Here is a 23239-nt window from a genome sequence, read left to right as displayed (position 1 = left end):
ATGAGAACGTTTTTTTTCACAGAGAGTGGTGAATCTGTGGAATTCTCTGTCACAGAGGGTAGTTGAGGCCAGTTCATTGGCTGTATTTAAGAGGGAGTTAGATGTGGCCCTTGTGGCTAAAGGGATCAGGGGGTGTGGAGAGAAGGCAGGTACGGGATACTGAGTTGGATGATCAGCCATGATCATATTGAATGGCGGTGCAGGCTCGAAGGGCCGAATGGCCTACTCCTGCACCTATTTTCTATGTTTCTACTCCTGCACCGGGTCCGCGTCGACCAGCGATCCCCGCACACTAACACTATCCCACACCCACTAGGGACAATTTTTTTCTGTACATTTACCAAACCAATTAACCTACAAACCTGCACGTCTTTGGAGTGTGGGAGGAAACCGAAGATCTCGGAGAAAACCCACGCAGGTCACGGGGAGAACGTACAAACTCCATACAGACAGCACCCGTAGTCAGGATCGAACCTGAGTCTCCGGCGCTGCATTCGCTGTAAGGCAGCAACCTTACCGCTGCGCCACCCAGCTGGTGGTTGCTTTTGTAGAGAATGCCAGAGATTGAGTCCCCGGTAAATCCCGTGTGACTCTCTGTTCTGCTCTTCATGGTTTCATCGGCATTGAGTGTTGTGTTTTTTATTTGTTCCTTGCAGAGATGGTGACATGGTTAATCACCTGGACATCATTGCTCAAAATGGAGTCCACCTAGACATGGAGTCACCGCAGGTAAGTCCCAGAGCTGCCCAGTTGGGTCTTGGCGACACTCTTCAAAGAGCACGTGAAGACATCATGTTCAAACCTTCTGTATGTCGGAAATAGGGTTGTTGCCAACTTTCTCATTCCCGAATAAGGGACAAAAGGTGACGTCACCGCCCCGCGTGACCTCACCCAGACAGCGGCCACGTGCTTCTGCTCCACCAATGGCGGTCACCCGGGCCGGGAGGCGGGTTGCTAAGCAACCCCCGATTGGCGGCCTCCGGGCCTACACTGTCCGGACCTACAGCGACCCCCGGACCTACTGTGTCCAGGCCTGCAGTGTCCGGGCCTACAGCGCCCCCTGGGCCTACAGTGTCCGGGCCTACAGCATCCCCCGGGCCTACAGTGTTCCGGGCCTACAGCGCCCCCTGGGCCTAATACGGAACAAGAGCGGTCCCGTACGGGACAAACCAATATAGCCCAAAATACGGGAAGTCCCGGCTAATACGGGGACAGTTGGCATCCCTAATCGGCGAGTCCAAGCGCAGGCTCGCGATCGTTTCATTGAACACCTCTGCTCTGTCCGTCTTAACCTACCTGATCTCCCGGTGGCTCAGCACTTCAACTCCTCCCTCCCACTCACAGTCTGATCTTCCTGTCCTGGGCCTCCTCCATTGTCAGAGTGAGGCCCAGCGCAAATTGGAGGAACAGCACCTCATATTTCGCTTGGGCAGCTCACACCCCAGCGGTATGAACATTGACTTCTCTAACTTCAAGTAGCCCTTGCTTTCCCTCCCTCTCCATCCCCTCCCCCTTCCCAGTTCTCCCACTAGTCTTCCTGTCTCCGACTACATCCTATCTTTGTCCCGCCCCCCCCCCTGACATCACTGAAGTAGGTTCTCGACCCGAAACGTCACCCATTCCTTCTCCCCAGAGATGCTGCCCGACCCGCTGAGTGACTCCACCATTTTGTATCCGTCTTTATATTCAAATCTTTGACAGCCTTGTCTTCCCATATCATAAGTGATAGGAGCAGAATTAGTCCATTCGGCCCATCAGGTCCACTCCGCCATTCAATCACGGCCGATCTATCTCTACCTCCTAACCCCATTCTCCTGCCTTCTCCCCATAACCCCTGACACCCGCACTGATCAAGAATCTATCCATCTCTGCCTTAAAAATATCCACTGCCTTGTGGCCTCCACAGCCGTCTGTGGCAATGAATCCCACAGATTCACCGCCCTCTGACTGAAGAAATCCCCCCCCCCCATGTCTCCTTCCTAAAGAACGTCCTTTAATTCTGAGGCTGTGCCCTCTGGTCCTAGACTCTCCCACTAGTGGAAACATCCTCCCCACACCCACTCTGTCCAGGCCGCTCACTGTTCGGTACGTTTCAATGAGTCCAGAAGGGTCTCGACCCGAAACGTCACCCATTCCTTCTCTCCCGAGATGCTGCCTGACCCGCTGAGTTACTCCAGCATTTTGTGAATAAAAACCTTCGATTTGTACCAGCATCTGCAGTTATCTTCTTATACTTCTAAACTCCAGTGTGTACAGCACCTGCCGTTCTATTTTCCAGCCATTCACTGTGTGGGTCTTGCCCCTTTGTTAGACTTTCCAAAGTGCAACGCCTTGCATTTCTCTGTGTTACATTCCACCCTGTTCTGGGAGGGATTCTACCTGTTGCTTGCTCCTTCTCTTAACTGTTCACTGCCTGCTTCTCCTGCCTTTTTCAGCCTGTGGATGATGTGAGGCAATTGGAAGATGCTGTATCGCCTTCTGTAACTCTGACAGTAAGTGCTCTCTGCACCTTCTCTGCTTTTCCTCCTGACTTTCACCTTTCGCCACGTGCAGTCCTAACCCGGGTTGGTACTCCGAATAGCGTTCGTTTATGGTCGCGCGTGACAATCAAACCGTTTACTTGGCGCGGCGCCGCCTCACAGCGAACGCAGAGCCGGGGACCCGACTACAGGCGCGGAGTTTGTACGTTCTCCCCGCGACCTGCGTGGGTTTTTTCCAGAGATCTTCGGTCTCGGAAGGAGATGGCGGGACTGTCATATGTTGAAAGACTGGAGCGACTGGGCTTGTATACGCTGGAATTTAGAAGGATGAGAGGGGATCTTATCGAAACCTATAAGATTATTAAGGGGTTGGACACGTTAGAGGCAGGAAACATGTTCCCAATGTTGGGGGGAGTCCAGAACCAGGGGCCACACAGTTTAAGAATAAGGGGTAGGCCATTTAGAACGGAGATGAGGAAGAACTTTTTCAGTCAGAGAGTGGTGAAGGTGTGGAATTCTCTGCCTCAGAAGGCAGTGGAGGCCAATTCTCTGAATGCATTCAAGAGAGAGCTGGATAGAGCTCTTAAGGATAGCGGAGTCAGGGGGTATGGAGAGAAGGCAGGTACAGGATACTGAGTTGGATGATCAGCCATGATCATATTGAATGGCGGTGCGGGCTCGAAGGGCCGAATGGCCTACTCCTGCACCTATTTTCTATGTTTCTATGACACCCGCACTAATCAAGAATCTATCTATCTCTGCCTTAAAAATATCCACTGACTTGGCCTCCACAGCCGTCTGTGGCAAAGAATTCCACAGATTCTGTAATGAATTCCACAGATTCATAACAATTATCTACAAGACAAAAACCACCTCTTAATGCATGCTTAGTGTCTACGTAGGAAGTAGTTGAGGCAGGGACTAATGCAACGTTTAAGACTCATTTAAATAGGTACACGGATAGGACGGGTTTGGAGGGATATGGGCCGAACGCAGGCAAGGGGGACTAGCGTAGCTGGGACATGTTGGCCGGTGTGGGCAAGTTGGGCCATAGGGCCTATTTACACACTATCACTCTATGACTCGATGGTATGATGTTCCCTCGTGAGCCAGTAGATGGTGATCTCTGCTGGTGAAACCGAAAAGCTCCCTTAAATTTAGTTTAGTTTGGATTAGAGATACAGCGTGGAAACAGGCCCTTCGGCCCACCGAGTCCGTGCTGACCAGCGATCCCCGCACGTTAATGCCACCCTGCACACTCTAGGGACAGTTTTACGTTTACACCAAGCCAATTAATCGACAGATACGTCTTTGGAGTGTGGGAGGAAACCGGAGCATACAATACAACAATACAATACAATATATCTTTATTGTCATTGTACAGGGGTACAACGAGATTGGGAACGCACCTCCCATACGATGCAATAAATTAGTTAGCTAGTCAGTATAAATTTAAACAACCCAATGAAACAAATTGGAACAGTTTTAAGACAGAATAAAGTGCAAGTAGATCTGTGCCGGTTCGCTGTGCGATGTGACCATCCGGCTCAGCAGGACCGGTTCATGGCAGCTATGGCCCTGGGGATGAAGCTGTTCCTGAGTCTGGAGGTGCGGGCGTAGAAGGCCTTGTATCGTCTGCCCGGTGGTAGAAGTTCGAACAGACTGTTGCAGGGGTGTGAGGAGTCTTTGTGGATGCTGGTGGCTTTTCTGGGGCATCGTGTGTTGTAGATGCCCTCCAAGGCTGGTAGCTGTGTTCCGATGGTCCTCTGAGCTCCATGGACTACCCGCTGAAGAGCTTTCCTCTCTGCCTCCGTGCAGCTGAGGTACCACACAGGGATGCCATGCGTTAGGATGCTCTCTATGGTGCAGCGGTAGAAGGTCGTCAGCAGCTGTTGGGGTAGACCAGACTTCTTCAGTGTTCTCAGGTAGAACAGTCGTTGCTGTGCCTTCTTGACCAGCGCAGCGGTGTTATTGGACCATGTGAGGTCCTCCGAAATGTGAGTGCCCGGAAACTTGAAGCTGGACACTCTCTCCACACTGTGTCCCCGTTGATAAAGATCGGAGCGTATTCCCCGTTGTGTGACCTGCGGAAGTTGATGATCAGCTCCTTGGTCTTGGTGGTGTTTAGGGACAGGTTGTTATCAGAGCACCAGTCCGCCAGGTTCTGTAGTTTGTTTCATCACCGTTGGCGATCAGCCCGATCACCGTTGTGTCGTCTGCAAACTAGACAGTGGTGTTGGTGTCGAATGCAGGAACACAGGCGTGTGTGAAGAGGGAGTAGAGCATGGGGCTCAGAAAACCCACGGGGAGAACGTACAAACTCCGTACAGACAGCACCCGTAGTCGGGATCGAACCCGGGTCTGTGGCGCTGTGAGGCAGCAGTTCTACCGCTGCGCCCGTCTTTGGTCTGAACAGTGTGGACAGATGGGGTTGACTTGTAGATTGCTTCTGCCCAGTCCGCCATCCGTTAGGCTGACCTTAAAGATTAGCCGTCACACACGCAATAAAACCCCTTGCAAAACATCGTCACACCATCGACTCACCGACCCAAAAAACTTGAAGGAAGGAAATAACTGCAGATGTTGGTCTTTACACCACAAGACACAAAGTGCTGGAGTAACTCAGTGGGTCAGACAGCATCTCTGGAGAACTTGGATAAGTGGCATTTCACAGAGTGCTGGAGTAACTCAGCGGGTCAGGCAGCATCTCTGGAGAACACGGAGAGCTGACGTTTCACAGAGTGCCGGAGTAACTCAGCGGGTCGGGCAGCATCTGTGGAGAACACGGATAGGTGACGTTTCACAGAGTGCTGGAGTAACTCAGCGGGTCAGGCAGCATCTGTGGAGAACACGGATAGGTGACGTTTCACAGAGTGCTGGAGTAACTCAGCGGGTCGGGCAGCATCTGTGGAGAACACGGAGAGCTGACGTTTCACAGAGTGCTGGAGTAACTCAGCGGGTCCGGCAGCATCTGTGGAGAACACGGATAGGTGACGTTTCAGAGAGACTGAAAAAGAAACAAGGGAGTCACGGTGGCGCAGCGGTAGAGTTGCCGCCTCACAGCGCCAGAGACCCGGGTTCAATCCTGACTATGGGCGCTGCCTGTACAGAGTTTGTACGTTCTCCCCGTGACCTGCGTGGGTTTTCTCCGGGCGCTCCGGTTTCCCTCTCACACTCCAGAGACGTGCAGGTTTGCCGGTTAATTGGCTTGGGTAAAATTGTAAATTGTGTCGTGTTTAGTTGAGTTCAGTTTATTGTCACGTGTACCGAGGTACAGTGAAAAGCTTTTGTCGCGCGCTAGCCAGTCAGCGGAAAGACAACGCACGATCACAATCGAGCCGTTTGCAGTGTACAGATACATGATAAGGGAATAACATTTAGTGCACGGTGTTAGCCAGCAGATGGCGTTAGTGCGCGGGGATCGCAGGTCGGCGCGGACTCGGTGGGCCGAAGGGCCTGTTTCCGCGCTGTATCTCTGAACTAAACACTTTGTGGCCATGAGATCAGTAATTGGGTTTCATCATGTGCACTTCATTGCCACAGACGGCTGTGGAGGCCAAGTCAGTGGATATTTTTAAGGCAGAGATGGATAGATTCTTGATCAGTGCGGGTGTGTCAGGGGTTACGGGGAGAAGGCAGGAGAATGGGGTTAGGAGGGAGAGATAGATCAGCCACGATTGAATGGCGGAGTAGACTTGATGGGCCGAATGGCCTTATTCCACTCCTATCACTTATGAACATTACAGACAGACAAACCTCTGTCTGCAATGACACAGAAACGTGGAAAATAGGTGCAGGAGGAGGTCAATCGGCCCTTCGAGCCAGCACCGCCATTCATTGTGATCATGGCTGATCATCCACAATCAGTAACCCGTGCCTGCCTTCTCCCCATATCCCTTGATTCCACTAGCCCCTAGAGCTCTATCTAACTCTCTTTTAAATTCATCCAGTGAATCGGCCTCCACTGCCCTCTGTGGCAGAGAATTCCACAAATTCACAACTCTCTGGGTGATAAAAAAAATTCTCCCCTCAGTTTTAAATGGCCTCCCCTTTATTCTTAGACTGTGTGTGTGGCCCCTGGTTCTGGACTCCCCCAACATTGGGGACATTTTTCCTGCATCTAAGCTTGTCCAGTCCTTTTATAAATTTTATACGTTTCGATAAGATCACCCTCTCTTCCTTCTAAACTCCAGTGAATACAAGCCCCAGTCTTTCCAATCTTTCCTCATATGACAGTCCCGCCATTTTGGTGAACCAAAATGACCTCTGCTGCATTCTCAGGTTGAATATACCATGGATCACACACGCACACGCGCACACACACACACACACACACACACACACACACTCTCACACGCACACTCACACACACACTCTCACACGCACACTCACACGCACACGCACACTCACACACACACATACACTCTCACTCACACACACACACATACACACACACACACTCTCACACACACACACACGCACACACACGCACACACGCACACACACACACACGCACACACACACACGCATACACACGCACACTCACACGCATACACACACACTCACACACGCACACACACACACACACACACACACACACAGAGTGAACTCTGTCCTTGAACGAGCCAACGTTGATGATGTTGGAGGAGTGTCACTTTTTTTAAATTATTTTTTATTTTAAAAGCATATATACAGATAGAAATAAAAGACAAATTTGTTACAAAATTCTTACATAGCTTCAATTTAAAAAATTTTAAAGAGAGAAAATAAAAATAAAGAATGGAAAAAAAAAAAAAAAGAAGAAAAAAAAAACTATAAACTATTGAGAAGAGAGAATAAAAAAAGAGTTATAACTATAAAAATTAAAGGGGGTAGATCCGGGAGACAATAACCACAGTTGTACATCCAACCCTAAACTCAAGTTTCAACTCTTAATTTAAATTTTTTATTTGAGTCCTGTGGCAAACCCATTTACTTTTCTAAAAATTCAATAAATGGAGACCAAATGGAGGAGTGTTTCTGACGCCGGTTTCTCCTCGTGCTCTAGGTCTCCGATGCATCGGGATCGGCCAACGGGACGGGCACGGAGTCGAGGACGGATAACGTCTCCGCCATCAAGACGCCGCAGCTGTCCCCGCGCCCGGGGCTGGACGGCTCGCAGCTCACCAAGGCCCAGGACGCCGCCACCGTGCAACTGGAAGGCATCTTGTGTCGAAAACACGAGTGGGAATCGCACAGCAAGAAGGCCAGCAGCAGGTAGCCTTCATTCTAAGTTCAAGTTTTCGTGTACCTTCGCCAGATGCAGGAAACATGCTCCCAGTGTTGTTGGGGGGGGGGTCCAGAACCTGGGGCCACAGTGAATAGGTCAACTGAGCTGGATAGACAATAGACAATAGGTGCAGGAGGAGGCCATTCGGCCCTTCGAGCCAGCACCGCCATTCAATGCGATCATGGCTGATCATTCTCAATCAGTACCCCGTTCCTGCCTTCTCCCCATACCCCCTCACTCCGCTATCCTTAAGAGCTCTATCCAGCTCTCTCTTGAAAGCATCCAACGAACTGGCCTCCACTGCCTTCTGAGGCAGAGAATTCCACACCTTCACCACTCTCTGACTGAAAAAGTTCTTCCTCATCTCCGTTCTAAATGGCCGACCCCTTATTCTTAAACTGTGGCCCCTTGTTCTGGACTCCCCCAACATTGGGAACATGTTTCCTGCCTCTAATGTGTCCAATCCCCTAATTATCTTATATGTTTCAATAAGATCCCCCCTCATCCTTCTAAATTCCAGTGTATACAAGCCCAATCGCTCCAGCCTTTCAACATACGACAGTCCCGCCATTCCGGGAATTAACCTAGTGAACCTACGCTGCACGCCCTCAATAGCAAGAATATCCTTCCTCAAATTTGGAGACCAAAACTGCACACAGTACTCCAGGTGCGGTCTCACCAGGGCCCGGTACAACTGTAGAAGGACCTCTTTGCTCCTATACTCAACTCCTCTTGTTACGAAGGCCAACATTCCATTGGCTTTCTTCACTGCCTGCTGTACCTGCATGCTTCCTTTCATTGACTGATGCACTAGGACACCCAGATCTCGTTGAACTCCCCCTCCTCCTAACTTGACACAATTCAGATAATAACCTGCCTTTCTATTCTTACTTCCAAAGTGAATAACCTCACACTTATCTACATTAAACTGCATCTGCCATGTATCCGCCCACTCACACAACCTGTCCAAGTCACCCTGCAGCCTTATTGCATCTTCCTCACAATTCACACTACCCCCCTAGTTTAGTATCATCTGCAAATTTGCTAATGGTACTTTTAATCCCTTCGTCTAAGTCATTAATGTATATCGTAAATAGCTGGGGTCCCAGCACCGAACCTTGCGGTACCCCACTGGTCACTGCCTGCCATTCCGAAAGGGACCCATTTATCCCCACTCTTTGCTTTCTGTCTGTCAACCAATTTTCTATCCATGTCAGTACCCTACCCCCAATACCATGTGCCCTAATTTTGCCCACTAATCTCCTATGTGGGACCTTTCTGGATGGACCGCACCCTAGTGTTGTGAAAGAGGTGGCTTTAGAGATTCTGGAGGCATTGATGGAATCACTAGAGTCAGGCAATTGGAAAATTGCCAATATTACCTCGTTGCACAAAAAGGGAGCAAGGCAGAATAGTAGGCATCGACAGGCCGATTAGTCTGACTTTGGTGGTTGGTCGGATTTTAGAGTCCATTATCAATGGGGTTGCCAACTATCTCACTCCCAAATAAGGGACAAGGCGACGTCACTGCCCCCCGCGCCCCATGTGACCTCACCCAGCCGGCGGCCACGTGCTCCCGCTCCACCAATGGCGGCCGCCCGGGCCGGGAGGTGGGTTGCCACGCAACCTTCGTTAGGTGATGCCCAGGCCTCCGGACCTACATTGTCCGGGCCTACAGTGTCCGGGGCTACAGTGTCCGGGCCTACAGTGTCGGGGCCTACATTGTCCGGGCCTACACTGTCCGGGCCTACACTGTCCGGGCCTACACTGTCCGGGCCTACAACGCCCCCCGGGCATAATGCGGGACAAGGGCGGTCCCGTACGGGACAAACCAATTCAGCCCAAAATATGGGATGTCCCGGCTAATACGGGACAGTTGGCAACCCTAATTATAAAGGATAAGGTTAGGGAGTACTTAGAAGTTCACGGTAAAATAAGAATGAGGGGGGACCTAATTGAAATTTCTTCAGTCAGAGGGTGGTGAATCTGTGGAATTCTTTGCCTGTAGAGGCCAAGTCAGTGGATATTTTTAAGGCAGAGTTGGGTAGATACTTGATTTTTACAGGTGGCAGAGGTTATGGGGAGAAGGCACGAGAATGGGGTTAGGAGGGAGAGATAGATCAGCCACGATTGAATGGTGGAGTAGACCTGATGGGCCGAATGGCCTAATTCTACTGTTCCTTACACCTGGAAGGCTCTCTACAAAGGGCCTTGGATCTATGTAGGGTTGCCAACTGTCCCGTATTAGCTGGAACATCCCATATTTTGGGCTGAATTGGTTTGTCCCGTACGGGACTGCACTTGTCCCGTATTAGGCCCGGGGGACGCTGTAGGCCCGGACAGTGTAGGTCTGGACAGTGTAGGCCCGGACAGTGTAGGCCCAGACGCTGTAGGTCCGGACAGTGTAAGCCCGGACAGTGTGAGCCCGGACAGTGTAAGCCCGGACAGTGTAGGCCCGGACAGTGTAGGCCCAGACGCTGTAGGTCCGGACAGTGTAAGCCCGGACAGTGTAGGCCCGGACGCTGTAGGTCCGGACAGTGTAGGTCTGGACAGTGTAGGCCCGGACAGTGTAGGCCCGGACAGTGTAGGCCCAGACAGTGTAGGTCCGGACAGTGTAGGTCCGGACAGTGTAGGCCCGGACAGTGTAGGTCCAGATACTGTAGGCCCGGACAGTGTAGGTCCGGACAGTGAAAGCCCGGAGAGTGTAGGCCTGGAGCCCCGGGCGCCGCCTAACAGAGGTTGCCTAGCAACCCACCTCCCGGCCCGGTCGACCGCCATTGGTGGAGCGGGAGCACGTGGCCGCTGGCTGGGGTGAGGTCATCTGGGGCACGCGGCGGTGACGTCACCTTGTCCCGTATTTGGGAGTGAGATGGTTGGATCTAACACTGCTGCAATGTTTGCACTGCAGGTCGTGGCAGAATGTGTACTGTGTGCTGCGGAACAGGAGTCTGGGCTTCTACAAAGACGGCAAGAACGCGGCCAGTGGCATCCCGTACCACGGAGAAGTCCCCGTCAGTCTGACGGACGCCGTCTGCGAGGTGGCGCACGACTACAAGAAGAGGAAAAGTGTCTTCAAGCTCAGGTAAGGCTTGCGGGCCCACGGCACTTTACCCGCCTAGTGCCGTGAGATTCCTTCCCGCATACGAGTTTTAGGGGCGGTCACGGTGGCGCGGCGGTAGAGTTGCCGCCTCACGGCGAATGCAGCGCCAGAGACACGGGTTCGATCCCGACTACGGGCGCCGTCTGTACGGAGTTTGTACGTTCTCCCCGTGACCTACGTGGGTTTTCTCCCGAGACCTTCGGTTTCCTCCCGCACTCCAAAGACGTGCGGGTTTGTAGATTAATTGTCTTGGTATAAATGTAAAAAATGTCCCTAGTGGGTGTAGGATAGCGTTAATGTGCGGGGATCGCTGGTCGGCGCGGACATGATCGAACCTGGTTCTCTGGCGCTGTAAGGCTTAGTCAATGTTGACTAACTCCTAGTAAACTATCTATGTGTCTGTGGAACACATTAGATTCAATAGACAATAGACAATAGGTGCAGGAGGAGGCCATTCGTCCCTTCGAGCCAGCACCACCATTCAATGTGATCATGGCTGATCATTCTCAATCAGTACCCCGTTCCTGCCTTCTCCCCATACCCCCTGACTCCGCTATCCTTAAGAGCTCTATCTAGCTCTCTCTTGAACGCATTCAGAGAATTGGCCTCCACTGCCTTCTGAGGCAGAGAATTCCACAGATTCACAACTCTCTGACTAAAAAGGTTTTTCCTCATCTTTGTTCTAAATGGCCGACCCCTTATTCTTAAACTGTGGCCCCTTGTTCTGGACTCCCCCAACATCGGGAACATGTTTCCTGCCTCTAACGTGTCCAACCCCTTAATAATCTTATACGTTTCGATAAGATCCCCTCTCATCCTTCTAAATTCCAGTGTAAACAAACCTAGTCGCTCCAGTCTTTCAACTTATGACAGTCCCGCCATTCCGGGAATTAACCTAGTAAACCTACGCTGCACGCCCTCAATAGCAAGAATTCCTGTCAACGCGTGCAACTAATTTTGCCCAGTGTCACATTGAAATTGGACGTTTTCCATTTAATTACTTCAGGTTTAAACATAGAAAATAGGTGCAGGAGGAGGCCATTCGGCCCTTCGAGCCAGCACCATAAATTAATTATTTAACGGTTAAATGTCGTGAGGGATGAATTATCACAAAATAATATTAGGATGGTGGCGCAGCGGTAGAGTTGCTGCTTTACAGCGGTTACAGCGCCATAGTCCCGGGTTCGATCCCGACTACGGGCGCTGTCTGTACGGAGTTTGCACGTTCTCCCCGTGGGTTTTCTCCGAGATCTTCGGTTTCCTCCCCACCCGCCAAAGACACAGTGGTCAGGAGTGTTTTATTTGTAGGTTAATTGTGGCTCGGTATAAATGTAAATTGTCCCTAGTGCGTGTCGGGCAGTGTTAGTGTGCGGGGATCGCTGGTCGGCGCGGACCCGGTGGGCCGAAGGGCCTGTTTCCGTGCTGTGTCTCTGAACTAAAGTAAACACTTGCCAGTCAGTGTGGGAAGGAACTGCAGATGCTGGTTTAAACCGAAGGAAGACACAAAAAAGCTGGAGTTACTCAGCGGGTCAGGCAGCATCTCTGGAGAAACGGAATAGGGCCGAGAGAACCTCTGCTCTCGACCCCCATTCCTTTTCTCCAGAGTTGCTGCCTGACCCGCTGAGTTACTCCATCATTTTGTGTCCATAAACACTTGCCAGATTGTTGCTACCACGGTTATTAAAGTCCAAGCAAATTGAAATAGGATGTCAGGACTAGGGTTGCCAACTGTCCCGTATTAGTCGGGACAGCCCGTATTTTGGGCTAAATTGGTTTGTCCCGTAAGGGACCGCCCTTGGCCTGTATTAGGCCCGGACACTGTAGGCCCGGGGGCCACTGTAGGCCCGGGGGCCACTGTAGGCCCGGGGGCCACTGTAGGCCTGGACAGTGTAGGCCCGGACACTGTAGGCCCGGACAGTGTAGGCCCGGACACTGTAGGCCCGGACACTAGGCCCGGGGGCCACTGTAGGCCCGGACAGTGTAGGCCCAGATGCTGTAGGCCCGGACACTGTAGGCCCGGACAGTGTCGACCCGGAGGCCCAGGCTCTGCCTGACGGAGGTTGCATAGCAACCCGCCTCCAGGGCCCGGGCGGCCGCCATTGGTGGAGCGGGAGCACGTGACCGCTGGCTGGGTGAGGTCACGTGGGGCGCGGGGTGGTGACGTCACCTTTTGTCCCTTATTTGGGAGTGAGAAAGTTGGCAACCGCTAGCCAGGACATCAGTCAAAATTCTGCTCAGGGCGTGAAACCTTTGATTAAATTGAATGGAAGCGTGATATTTCGGTGGCGGTGCAGTAATTGGTGAATGCATTTATTTTTTCATCACAGGCTAAGCGAAGGAAAGGAGTTTCTTTTCCAGGCTAAAGATGACGTAAGTGACAGCCATTTTGCCATCTAGTGGCCACAGCGGCAGTGAATGAACCCGGAGTCAGTCAGAGGGCCTGAGCTACAGGGAGAGGTTGAGCAGGCTGGGACTCTATTCCTTGGAGCGCAGGTGGATGAGGGGCGATCTTACAGAGGTGTACGAAATCATGATCAGCCAAAACATTATGACCTGACGAGTCAAAACATTATGACCACCTGCCTGATATGCTGTTGGTCCTCCGTGTGCAGCCCCATACGCAGCAGGGTGCGATGCACTGTGTATTGTGACACATTCCTCCCGTGACCACCATTAAACTTCTCTGTGACTTGTGCCACAGTCGACCTTCTGTCGGTTCGGAGCAGATGGGATAGCCTTCGTTGCCCTCGCGTATCGATGAGCCTTGGGCGCCCAACACCCTGCCTGTTGTGGTTTGCCCCTCCTCGGACCACTGTGGTTAGGTACCTCTGCAAAGACTCGGCAGGTTGGCGCGGACCCGGTGGGCCGAAAGGGCCTGTTATTGCGCTGTGTCTCTAAACTAAACTAAACTAAAACTAATATGGTCATGGCTGATCATCAAAAATCAGTGCCCCGTTCCTGCTTTTTCTTCATATCCCCTGATTCCATCAGCCCTCAGAACTATATCTAACTCTTAATAGTTTAGTTTAGAGATATAGCGCGGAAACAGGCCCTTCGGCCCACCGGGTCCGCGCCGCCCAGCGATCCCCGCGCATTAACGCCATCCCACACCCACCAGGGACAATTTATACATTTATACCAAGCCAACTGACCTACAAACCTGCACGCCTTTGGAGTGTGGGAGCAAACCGAAGATCTCTGAGAAAACCCACTGAGTTGAAGGTGGAAGGCTTGATGTTGGATTAAACATAGAAACATACAAAATAGGTGCAGGAGGAGGCCATTCGGCCCTTCGAACCAGCGCCGCCATTCATTGTGATCATGGCTGATCATCCGCAATCAGTAACCCGTGCCAGCCTTCTCCCCATATCCCTTGATTCCGCTAGCCCCCTAGAGCTCTATCTAACTCTCTCTTAAATCCATCCAGTGATTTGGCCTCCACTGCCCTCTGTGGCAGAGAATTCCACAAATTCACAACTCTGGGTGGAAAAGTTTCTTCTCCCTCAGTTTTAAATGGCCTCCCCTTTATTCTTAGACTGTGTGTGTGGCCCCAGGTTCTGGACTCCCCCAACATTGGGAACATTTTTCCTGCATCTAGCTTGTCCAGTCCTTTTTATGATTTTATACGTCTCTATAAGATCCCCTCTCATCCTTCAAAACTCCAGGTAATACAAGCGTTGGGGTCGTCTGGGTGGCTTTGAGTTGGTTGAAGGGGGGAGGCTTGATGTTGGGAGTGGGGCAATAGACAATAGACAATAGGTGCAGGAGGAGGCCATTCGGCCCTTCGAGCCAGCACCGCCATTCAATGTGATCATGGCTGATCATTCTCAATCAGTACCCCGTTCCTGCCTTCTCCCCATACCCCCTGACTCCGCTATCCTTAAGAGCTCTATCCAGCTCTCTCTTGAATGCATTCAGAGAATTGGCCTCCACTGCCTTCTGAGGCAGAGAATTCCACAGATTCACAACTCTCTGACTGAAAAAGTTTTTCCTCATCTCCGTTCTAAATGGCCGACCCCTTATTCTTAAACTGTGGCCCCTGGTTCTGGACTCCCCCAACATTGGGAACATGTTTCCTGCCTCTAACGTGTCCAACCCCTTAATAATCTTATACGTTTCGATAAGATCTCCTCTCATCCTTCTAAATTCCAGTGTATACAAGCCTAGTCGCTCCAGTCTTTCAACATACGACAGTCCCGCCATTCCGGGAATTAACCTGGTGAACCTACGCTGCACGCCCTCAATAGCAAGAATGTCCTTCCTCAAATTTGGAGACCAAAACTGCACACAGTACTCCAGGGCGGTTGGCATTGAGTTGGTTGAAGGGTGAGGCTTGAAGTTGGGAGTGGGTTGGGTGGCGTTGAGTTAGTTGAAGGGGGAGGTTTGAAGTTGGGAGTTGGGCTGGGTGGCGTTGAGTTGGTTGAAGGGGGAGGCTTGATGTTGGGAGTGGGCTAGGTCTGGGTGGCATTGAGTTGGTTGAAGGGGGAGGCTTGATGTTGGGAGCGGGCTATGTCTGGGTGGCATTGAGTTGGTTGAAGGGGGAGGCTTGATATTGGGAGTGGATTGGGTGGCATTGAGTTGGTTGAAGGGGGAGGCTTGATATTGGGAGTGGGTTGGGTGGCGTTGAGTTAGTTGAAGGGGGGGAGGCTTGAAGTTGGGAGTGGGTTGGGTGGCATTGAGTTGGTTGAAGGGGGAGGCTTGATGTTGGGAGCGGATTATGTCTGGGTGGCATTGAGTTGGTTGAAGGGGGAGGCTTGATGTTGGGAGTGGGGATGGTTGGCATTGAGTTGGTTGAAGGGGGAAGGCTTGATATTGGGAGTGGGCTGGTTGGCGTTGAGTTGGTTGAAGGGGGAGGCTTGATGTTGGGAACGGGCTACGTCTGGGTGGCGTTGGCTCACGGCCGTTTTGTTCCTCCGCAGGCCGAGATGAGCAGCTGGATCGACGCGGTGGGCCGGTCGATCTCCACCAGCCAAGAGGACCACCACCCCATCACCCCCCAGGGCCTGACCCGCGCCATGACCATGCCCCCCATCTCGCCCAACAGCGGCGAGACGGTCACCCTGCGCCGAGACAAGGACGGCAAGGAGAAGGACCGGGAGAAACGATTCAGCTTCTTCAAGAAGAAGTAGCGGCGGAGAGAGAGAGCGAGAGAGAGAGAGAGAAGAAGAAGGGTTGTTTTTCACGGAAGGAGTTTCAACAAAAAAAATGTCACCTCACTTCGCGACGCCATTCCAGTCGATTCCAGCTCGTTTCTTTGACCGAACGACTCTACAAGCCTGGCATTCCCGGGACACTTGGAGAAGGGGGGGTGGGAGGGATGGGGAGGAGAGGGTGGGGGGGGAAATTATTCTAAAACAAAAACTATTTTTGTGGGGGGGGAGGGGGAGGGGGAAGGTCGAAAGAAAAAAAACGGCCAACGCTAATGGAATGGTTGAGCGTAACGTTTCCGCAGAAGCTATTCGTGAAAGGCGAAGTAACGTTCTCTTGGTTGGCCCCGGGGAAGCCGGGAAGCCCGTCTCCGGGTGTGTCTTCCGGGACGAGGCGCGTTTCCAGCTCAAACCGTAATCGGGCCGAGCTGAAAGTATCGGGCCGTCCGGTTGTTTTTTTTTTTTTTTCTTCCTCCTCCTCGGGATGAGGCCGTGGCCGCTTGGCTTGGGGGTCTTCGCGCCGCAGAAAGGCTGACGGGAATGAATCTCGCAATGAAGAATCTCTCCTCTCTTCCCCCCCCCAATCCCCCCCACCAACAACCGAGGCAGGCAGCGGCCATTTTCTTTTTCAGAGAACAGCCACCAAAAAAAAAAATGAGGCCGGGTTGGAAACTTGTACTCACGCCTATCTCAGTCTTCCTCCCCTTTTTCCCTCATTACACATTATTGTCACTTGTACCTCACTAGCTGAGGTGCAGTTCTTTGTTTTTGCCTACAAAGTGCACAAAATGGTCGCCTAAAAGGTACCGACTGTTACAAAATGTGCTCTTCCCTTCTTTGCCCCCCCCCCCCTTTAGTTCTAGTTACGTAGAAACATAGAAAATAGGTGCAGGAGGAGGCCATTCGGCCCTTCGAGCCAGCACTGCCATTCAATGTGATCATGGCTGATCATCCGCAATCAGTAACCCCGTGCCTGCCTTCTCCCCATATCCCTTGATTCCACTAGGCCCTAGAGCTCTATCTAACTCTCTTTTAAATTCATCCAGTGAAACGGCCTCCGCTGCCCTCTGTGGCAGAGAATTAATTCCACACATTCGCAACTCTCTGGGTGTGTGCAGGATAGTGTTAGTGTGCGGGGATCGCTGGTCGGCGTGGACCCGGTGGGCCGAAAGGGCCTGTTCGTACGATGTATCTTTAAACTAAACTGAGAGTAGGTCCTGCAGTAGACCTTGCAGGACCAGATGCATTGTTGCACTTGAATTGCAACGCGTTCGATAAGAAAACCAGACGATTCTAGTCACTCATTTTTCATCTGAGCACTTTTAAGCTGAGGTTCAAGTCATCCTCCATTAGCCGTCATCTTTGTTCAGATTTCCTTTGAGGTACAGCAGTGTAAACAGGCCCTTCGGCCCACCGAGTCCACGCCGAACCCGTGCTCAAACAATATCCTACACGGAATTATTTTTAAAAACATTTATACCAAGCCAATTAACCTACAAACCTGTACGTCTTTGGAGCGTGTGAGGAAACCGACCGAAGATCTCGGGGGAGAACGTACAAACTCCGTACAGACAGCGCCCGTGGTCGGGGTTAAACCCGGGTCTCCGGCGCTGTGAGGCAGCGATTCCACCGCACAAATGTCGCGGCGGAATGTCCTGCAGACGGGAAGGCAAAGGTTTAAAAGCGAACGTTGTTAAAACTCTCCGTTTCGATCCACGGGCTCTCGTTTCCCTTGGTGATTTTTGTCCGCGTGCTGCGCCTCCCAGCTCTGCCTCCGGGCACTGAGCGGGCAGAGGCAAGTTACTTGACGTCATCCCGTTTAGGAGCTGGGCCTCTGAGAAGATTTCGGCAGCGTGCAGGGGTTAGGAGAGAGAGAGAAGGTAGTGTAGGTGAGGCAGTTTGTCGAAGAGAAACTCGGTGAAAAGGCTTTTGAAAGTTACGCAGTAGGAACGATCGGCTTCGGTTTAGTTTGGGGGATACAGCGCGGAAACAGGCCCGCCGAGTCCGCGCCGACCAGCGATCCCCGCACGCTAACGCTGTCCCACACGCACTAGGGACCACTGACACTTACACCAAGCCGATTGTCCTACAAACCTGAACGTCTTTGGAGCGCGGGGGGAAATCGACAGAAGATCTCGGAGAAAACCCACGTGGAGGACGTACAAACTCCGCGCGGACAGCGCCCGTAGTCGGGATCGAACCCGGGTCTCCGGCGCTGCAAGCGCTGGAAGGCAACAACGCTACCGCCGCGCCACCTAGGCTATTGCAGCCAAGACGTGGGACGGGTGTATTTTGTCGTTGATCGGGTCTTGAGGTGTGCTTGAGTTGGGGTGGCTCAGCGGTAGAGTTGCCGCCTCACAGCGCCAGAGACCCAGGTTCCATCCTGACCGCGGGCGCTGTCTCTACCGAGTTTGCACGTTCTCCCCCCGTGACATCCAAAGTGTTTATTTGGCTTGGTCTAATTGTAAATTGTTCCCAGTGTGTGTAGGATAGTGTAGGAAGGAAATGCAGAGGCTGGTTTAAGCCGAAGGTAGACACACAATGCTGGAGTAATTCAGCGGGTCAGGCAGCATCTCGGGAGGGAAGGAATGGGTGACGTTTCGGGTCGAGACCCTTCGTCAGTCTGAAGAATGGTCTCGACCCGAAACGTCACCCATTCCTTCTCTCCAGAGATGCTGCCTGACCCGCTGAGTGACTCCAGCATTGTGTGTAGGATAGTGTTAGTGTGCGGGGATCGCAGGTCGGCGCGGACTCGGTGGGCCGAAGGGCCTGTTTCCCCACACTGTATAACTAAACTAAACTAAACTTGCTTTGACTTGATACACTGAGAAAACCACAGTGATTTGTATACAGGAAAATGAAAGACGTGGTGCACTTCAAAATGTCCACTCGACACGAACGACCAGCCAGGGGAATTCTAAAAGTTCAGAATATTAGGAATTTAAAGCAATTTTAAGAGGAGCTACTTGCAAAGTAAGAGGGTCGGTTTCTGTAATCTAACACAGGCAGGTAGAAGAGAGCTCGTTGTTGGCGTAAAGTTATCGAAGATTGGGCCTGTAAAGTTCGAACTCTCGAAGATAAATTTCCCACGCATGTTAGATTGTGGACATTTTTCGAGATTAATGACGCGTGGCCTAGCGGTAGAGTTGCTGCCTCACGGCGCCAGAGACCCAGGGTTCGATCCCGACTAGGGGTGCTTGTCTGCGCGGAGTTTGCACGCTCTCCCCGTGGGTTTTCTCCGAGATCTTTCCTGTGCGGAGTTTGTACGTTCCTCCCTTGACGTTCTCCGCGTGGGTTTTCTCCGAGATCTTGTCTGTGCGGAGTTTGTACGTTCCTCCCGTGACGTTTTCCGCGTGGGTTTTGTCCGGGATCTCCGGTTCCCTCCCACAAAGACGTGCAGGGTTTATAGGTTAGCGGGCTTGGGTGTGACTGTGAATTGTCCCCAGTGTGTGTGTGCGGGATAGTGCGAGCGTTTTGGTTCGTGACCCTCCTTCAGTCCTTTCCGCAGGTGCCCCTCTGAGTTCCCCCAGCAATCTGCAGTTTCTTGCGTCACGCGAGCGAGAGGCACAAAACGCCGGAGCGACTCAGCGGGACGGGCAGCCGTCTCTGGAGAGAAGGAACGGGCGAGGTTTCGGGTGGAGACTGAGAGTCAGGGAGACTCAGAGATAGGTGGGAAAGCGAGACATCAAATCCTGGCAGGCGGCTTTGACTGAAATTCTTGACAATAGACAATAGATGATTGAAGATGATGACACATTATTGTCACTTGTACCTAGCTAGCTGAGGTGCAGTTCTTTGCTTTTGACGACAATCTACACAAAATGGTCGCCTAAAAGGTACCGACTAAGTTACAAAAAAATGCTCTTCCCTTCTTAGCCCACCCCCTTTTGTTCTAGTTACGTAGAAACATAGAAAATAGGTGCAGGAGGAGGCCATTTGGCCCTTCGAGCCAGCACCGCCATTCACTGTGATCATGGCCGACCATCCACAATCAGTAACCCATGCCTGCCTTCTCCCCATATCCCTCGATTCCGCTAGCCCCTAGAGCTCTATCTAACTCTCTTTTCAATTCATCCAGTGAATTGGCCTCCGCTGCCCTCTGTGGCAGAGAATTAATTCCACAAATTCACAACTCTCTGGGTGAAAAAGTTTCTTCTCACCTCAGTCTTAAATGAGAGAATTAATTCCACAAATTCACAACTCTCTGGGTGAACTCACCTCAGTTCTAAATGGCCTCCCCTTTATTCTTAGACTGTGTGTGTGGCCCCTGGTTCTGGACTCCCCCCAACAGGGGGAACGTTTTTCCTGCATCTAGCTTGTCCAGTCCCTTCATGATTTTATACGTCTCTATAAGATCCCCCTCTCATCCTTCTAAACTCCAGTGAATCTTTCCCACAACACACAGTGCCCAGAACTGAACACAATGCTCTAAATGTGACCTCACTAGCCAGGGTTTGGCACGTAATTCAGCAAGGAGCCATCTTAGAAGCGTGTACAAAGTGCCAAATGAACCGAGTTAGTTCACGATCTGTGCCATAATGGTGCCAAGAGTTATTGACTTGTTCCCGTCCCACAGTGCCATCAAAACCTGGCTCGCTTAAGATCTCACAAGGCAGTTTATCCCCACCCAACTCCATCTACCACTTTCACAAAGTGTTGGCAAAGCCATTGGTTAGAAGCATAGAAAACAGGTGCAGGAGGAGGCCTTTTGGCCCTTCGACCCAGCACCGCCATTCATCGCGATCGTGGCTGACCGTCCACAATCAGTAACCCGTGCCTGCCTTCTCCCCATATCCCTCGATTCCGCTAGCCCCTAGAGCTCTATCTAACTCTCTTTTAAATTCATCCAGTGAATTGGCCTCCACTGCCTTCTGCGGCAGAGAAATAATTCCACAAATTCACAACTCTCTGGGTGAAAATGTTTTTTTCTCACCTCAGTTTTAAATGGCCTCCCCTTTGTTCTTAGACTGTGTGTGTGGCCCCTGGTTCTGGACTCCCCCCCAACATGGGGAACATTTTTCCTGCTTCGAGCTTTGTCCAGTCCCTTCATGATTTTATACGTCTCTATAAGATCCCCCTCTCATCCTTCTAAACTCCAGTGAATCTTTTTTTCTCACCTCAGTTTTAAATGGCCTCCCCCTTTATTCTTAGACTGTGTGTGTGGCCCCTGGTTCTGCAACTGTGGCCCCTGGTTCTGGAAGGCAGCAACTCTACTGTGCTGGAAGCTTATTCCTTCTCTCACCAAGATAAGACGCAAAATGCTGGAGGGACTCAGCGGGACATCTCCAGAGAGAAGGAACGGGCGACTTTTCGGCTCGAGACCGTTCTTCAGCCTGTGCGTCGGGGGAGAGCGATGTGTGGAAGGGTAAGGTGTGAAAACGACAGGTCAAAGCAGACGATGATCAAGGCAATCTGGAATGGTTCGCTGCCGTTTTCACGCCTTGCCGTTCTTTCTCGGGAGATGGAGGAGGTGAAACAGAGAGATGTAGAACAACTGCATGAAAGATATCAGCGATGGAGCCCACAATGGTCCATTGTTGGCTGCGGGCTAGGTGATAACAGGTTAGGAATGGCTCCTGTTCCCTTTCTCCCGAGATGCTGTCCGTCCCGCTGAGTTACTCCAGCTTTTTGTGTCAATCTTTGGTTTAAACCAGCATCTGCAGTTCCACTCCTGCACATTCAAGTGTAGGTTAAAAAACTGCTGATGCTGATTAAAATCGAAGGTGGACACAAAATGCTGGACAATAGACAATAGACAATAGGTGCAGGAGGAGGCCATTCAGCCCTTCGAGCCAGCACCGCCATTCAATGCGATCATGGCTGATCACTCTCAATCAGTACTCCGTTCCTGCCTTCTCCCCATACCCCCTCACTCCGCTATCCTTAAGAGCTCTATCCAGCTCTCTCTTGAAAGCATCCAACGAACTGGCCTCCACTGCCTTCTGAGGCAGAGAATTCCACACCTTCACCACTCTCTGACTGAAAAAGTTCTTCCTCATCTCCGTTCTAAATGGCCGACCCCTTATTCATCGGGAGAGAAGGAATGGGTGACGTTTCGGGTCGAGACCCTTCCGAAACGTCACCCTTTCCTTCTCCCCCCCCCGAGATGCCGCCTGACCCGCTGAGTCATGCCAGCATTTTCCGTTAAGGGGATGTCGTACGTTTTAAAAAATGCTTCTGCTCGTGACTAATTAGTGGCGATGGAAGCCAGTGAGTGTCTTACAGACAGACTAGACTGTGTTTACAGACTCTGAGATTTAAGGTCAGGAAAAATCAATCGTGGCGCAGCGGTAGAGTTGCTGCCTTTCAGCGCCGGATCCCGACTACGGGCGCCGTCTGTACGGAGTTTGTACGTTCTCCCCGAGATCTTCGGTTCCCTGCCACTGTCATCCGGATGAATACGCACTGATTTAAACCCACCTACGCTCCAACGACGTAGGTTAATTGGCTTGGTGTAAATCTACATTTTTGTTAATGTTAAATTGTCCCTAGAGTGGGTGTGTAGGATGGTGTTAGTGTGTGTGGGGATCGCTGGTCAGCACGGACCCGGTGGGCCGAAGGGCCTGTTTCCACGCTGTATCTCCAAACTAAACTGAAACGAAATAAATGAAGCTGGAAAGTGACAATAATTTGCAGTTGGTGTCAATATAGGAAATACCAAGCAGCTTGGAGAGTGGTGATTAAAGAGCATGTCCTACGGGGCTGGTCTGTTATATTTGCTCGTCTTCCTGCTGTGTGTGTTGTGTGATCAGATTACATGTAACTTTACGCCAATTTCTCGTGCGTCACGGTGGCGCAGCGGTAGAGTTGCTGCCTCACAGCGCCAGAGACCCGGGTTCCATCCCGACCACGGGTGCTGTCTGTACGTTCTCCGTGGGTTTTCTCCGGATGCTCCGGTTTCCAACCCACCCCCCCCCACGCTCCAAAGACGCACAGATTTGTAGGTTAATTGGCTTGGTAGAAATGTAAAAATTGTCCCCAGTGGGTGCTGGATGGTGTCAGTGTGCGGGGATCGCTGGTCGGCGCGGACTCGGTGGGCCGAAGGGCCTGTTTCCGTGCTGTATCTCTAAACTAAACTAAACTGAATTACGGCTTGTTTGAGGAAGGTGTTCGCTGTGTGTGTGTGTGTGTGTGTGGTGTGCATGTGTGCGTATGCATGCGTGTGTGTGTGTGTGCATGCGTGAGTGTGGTGTGCATGCATGTGTGCGTGCATGCGTGTGTGTATGCATGTGTATGCATGCGT

General features: G+C 51.6%; 1 protein-coding gene across 2 annotated transcripts in view; it reads left to right on the top strand.

The window, feature by feature from the left end:
* LOC144609400 (spectrin beta chain, non-erythrocytic 1-like) overlaps positions 1-16148 on the top strand; it is a 157244-nt gene extending 141096 nt beyond the window's left edge. Inside the window, exons 31-36 of one of the 2 annotated variants that reach the window (XM_078427865.1) lie at positions 657-729; positions 2436-2492; positions 7528-7736; positions 10658-10831; positions 13177-13219; positions 15769-16148. In XM_078427865.1, the coding sequence (XP_078283991.1) occupies positions 657-729; positions 2436-2492; positions 7528-7736; positions 10658-10831; positions 13177-13219; positions 15769-15978 (766 nt within the window). In that variant the 3' untranslated portion in view covers positions 15979-16148. The remainder of the gene's footprint in view (positions 1-656; positions 730-2435; positions 2493-7527; positions 7737-10657; positions 10832-13176; positions 13220-15768) is intronic. The other variant, XM_078427866.1, reaches the window with a different exon arrangement.
* The last annotated feature ends 7091 nt before the right edge of the window (positions 16149-23239 follow it).

The sequence above is a fragment of the Rhinoraja longicauda genome, chromosome 34, assembly GCF_053455715.1.
Source record: "Rhinoraja longicauda isolate Sanriku21f chromosome 34, sRhiLon1.1, whole genome shotgun sequence".
NCBI lineage: Eukaryota > Metazoa > Chordata > Chondrichthyes > Rajiformes > Arhynchobatidae > Rhinoraja > Rhinoraja longicauda.
The sequence above is the reverse complement of the archived record's forward strand: the minus strand, read 5'-3'. Positions and strand labels throughout refer to the sequence as shown.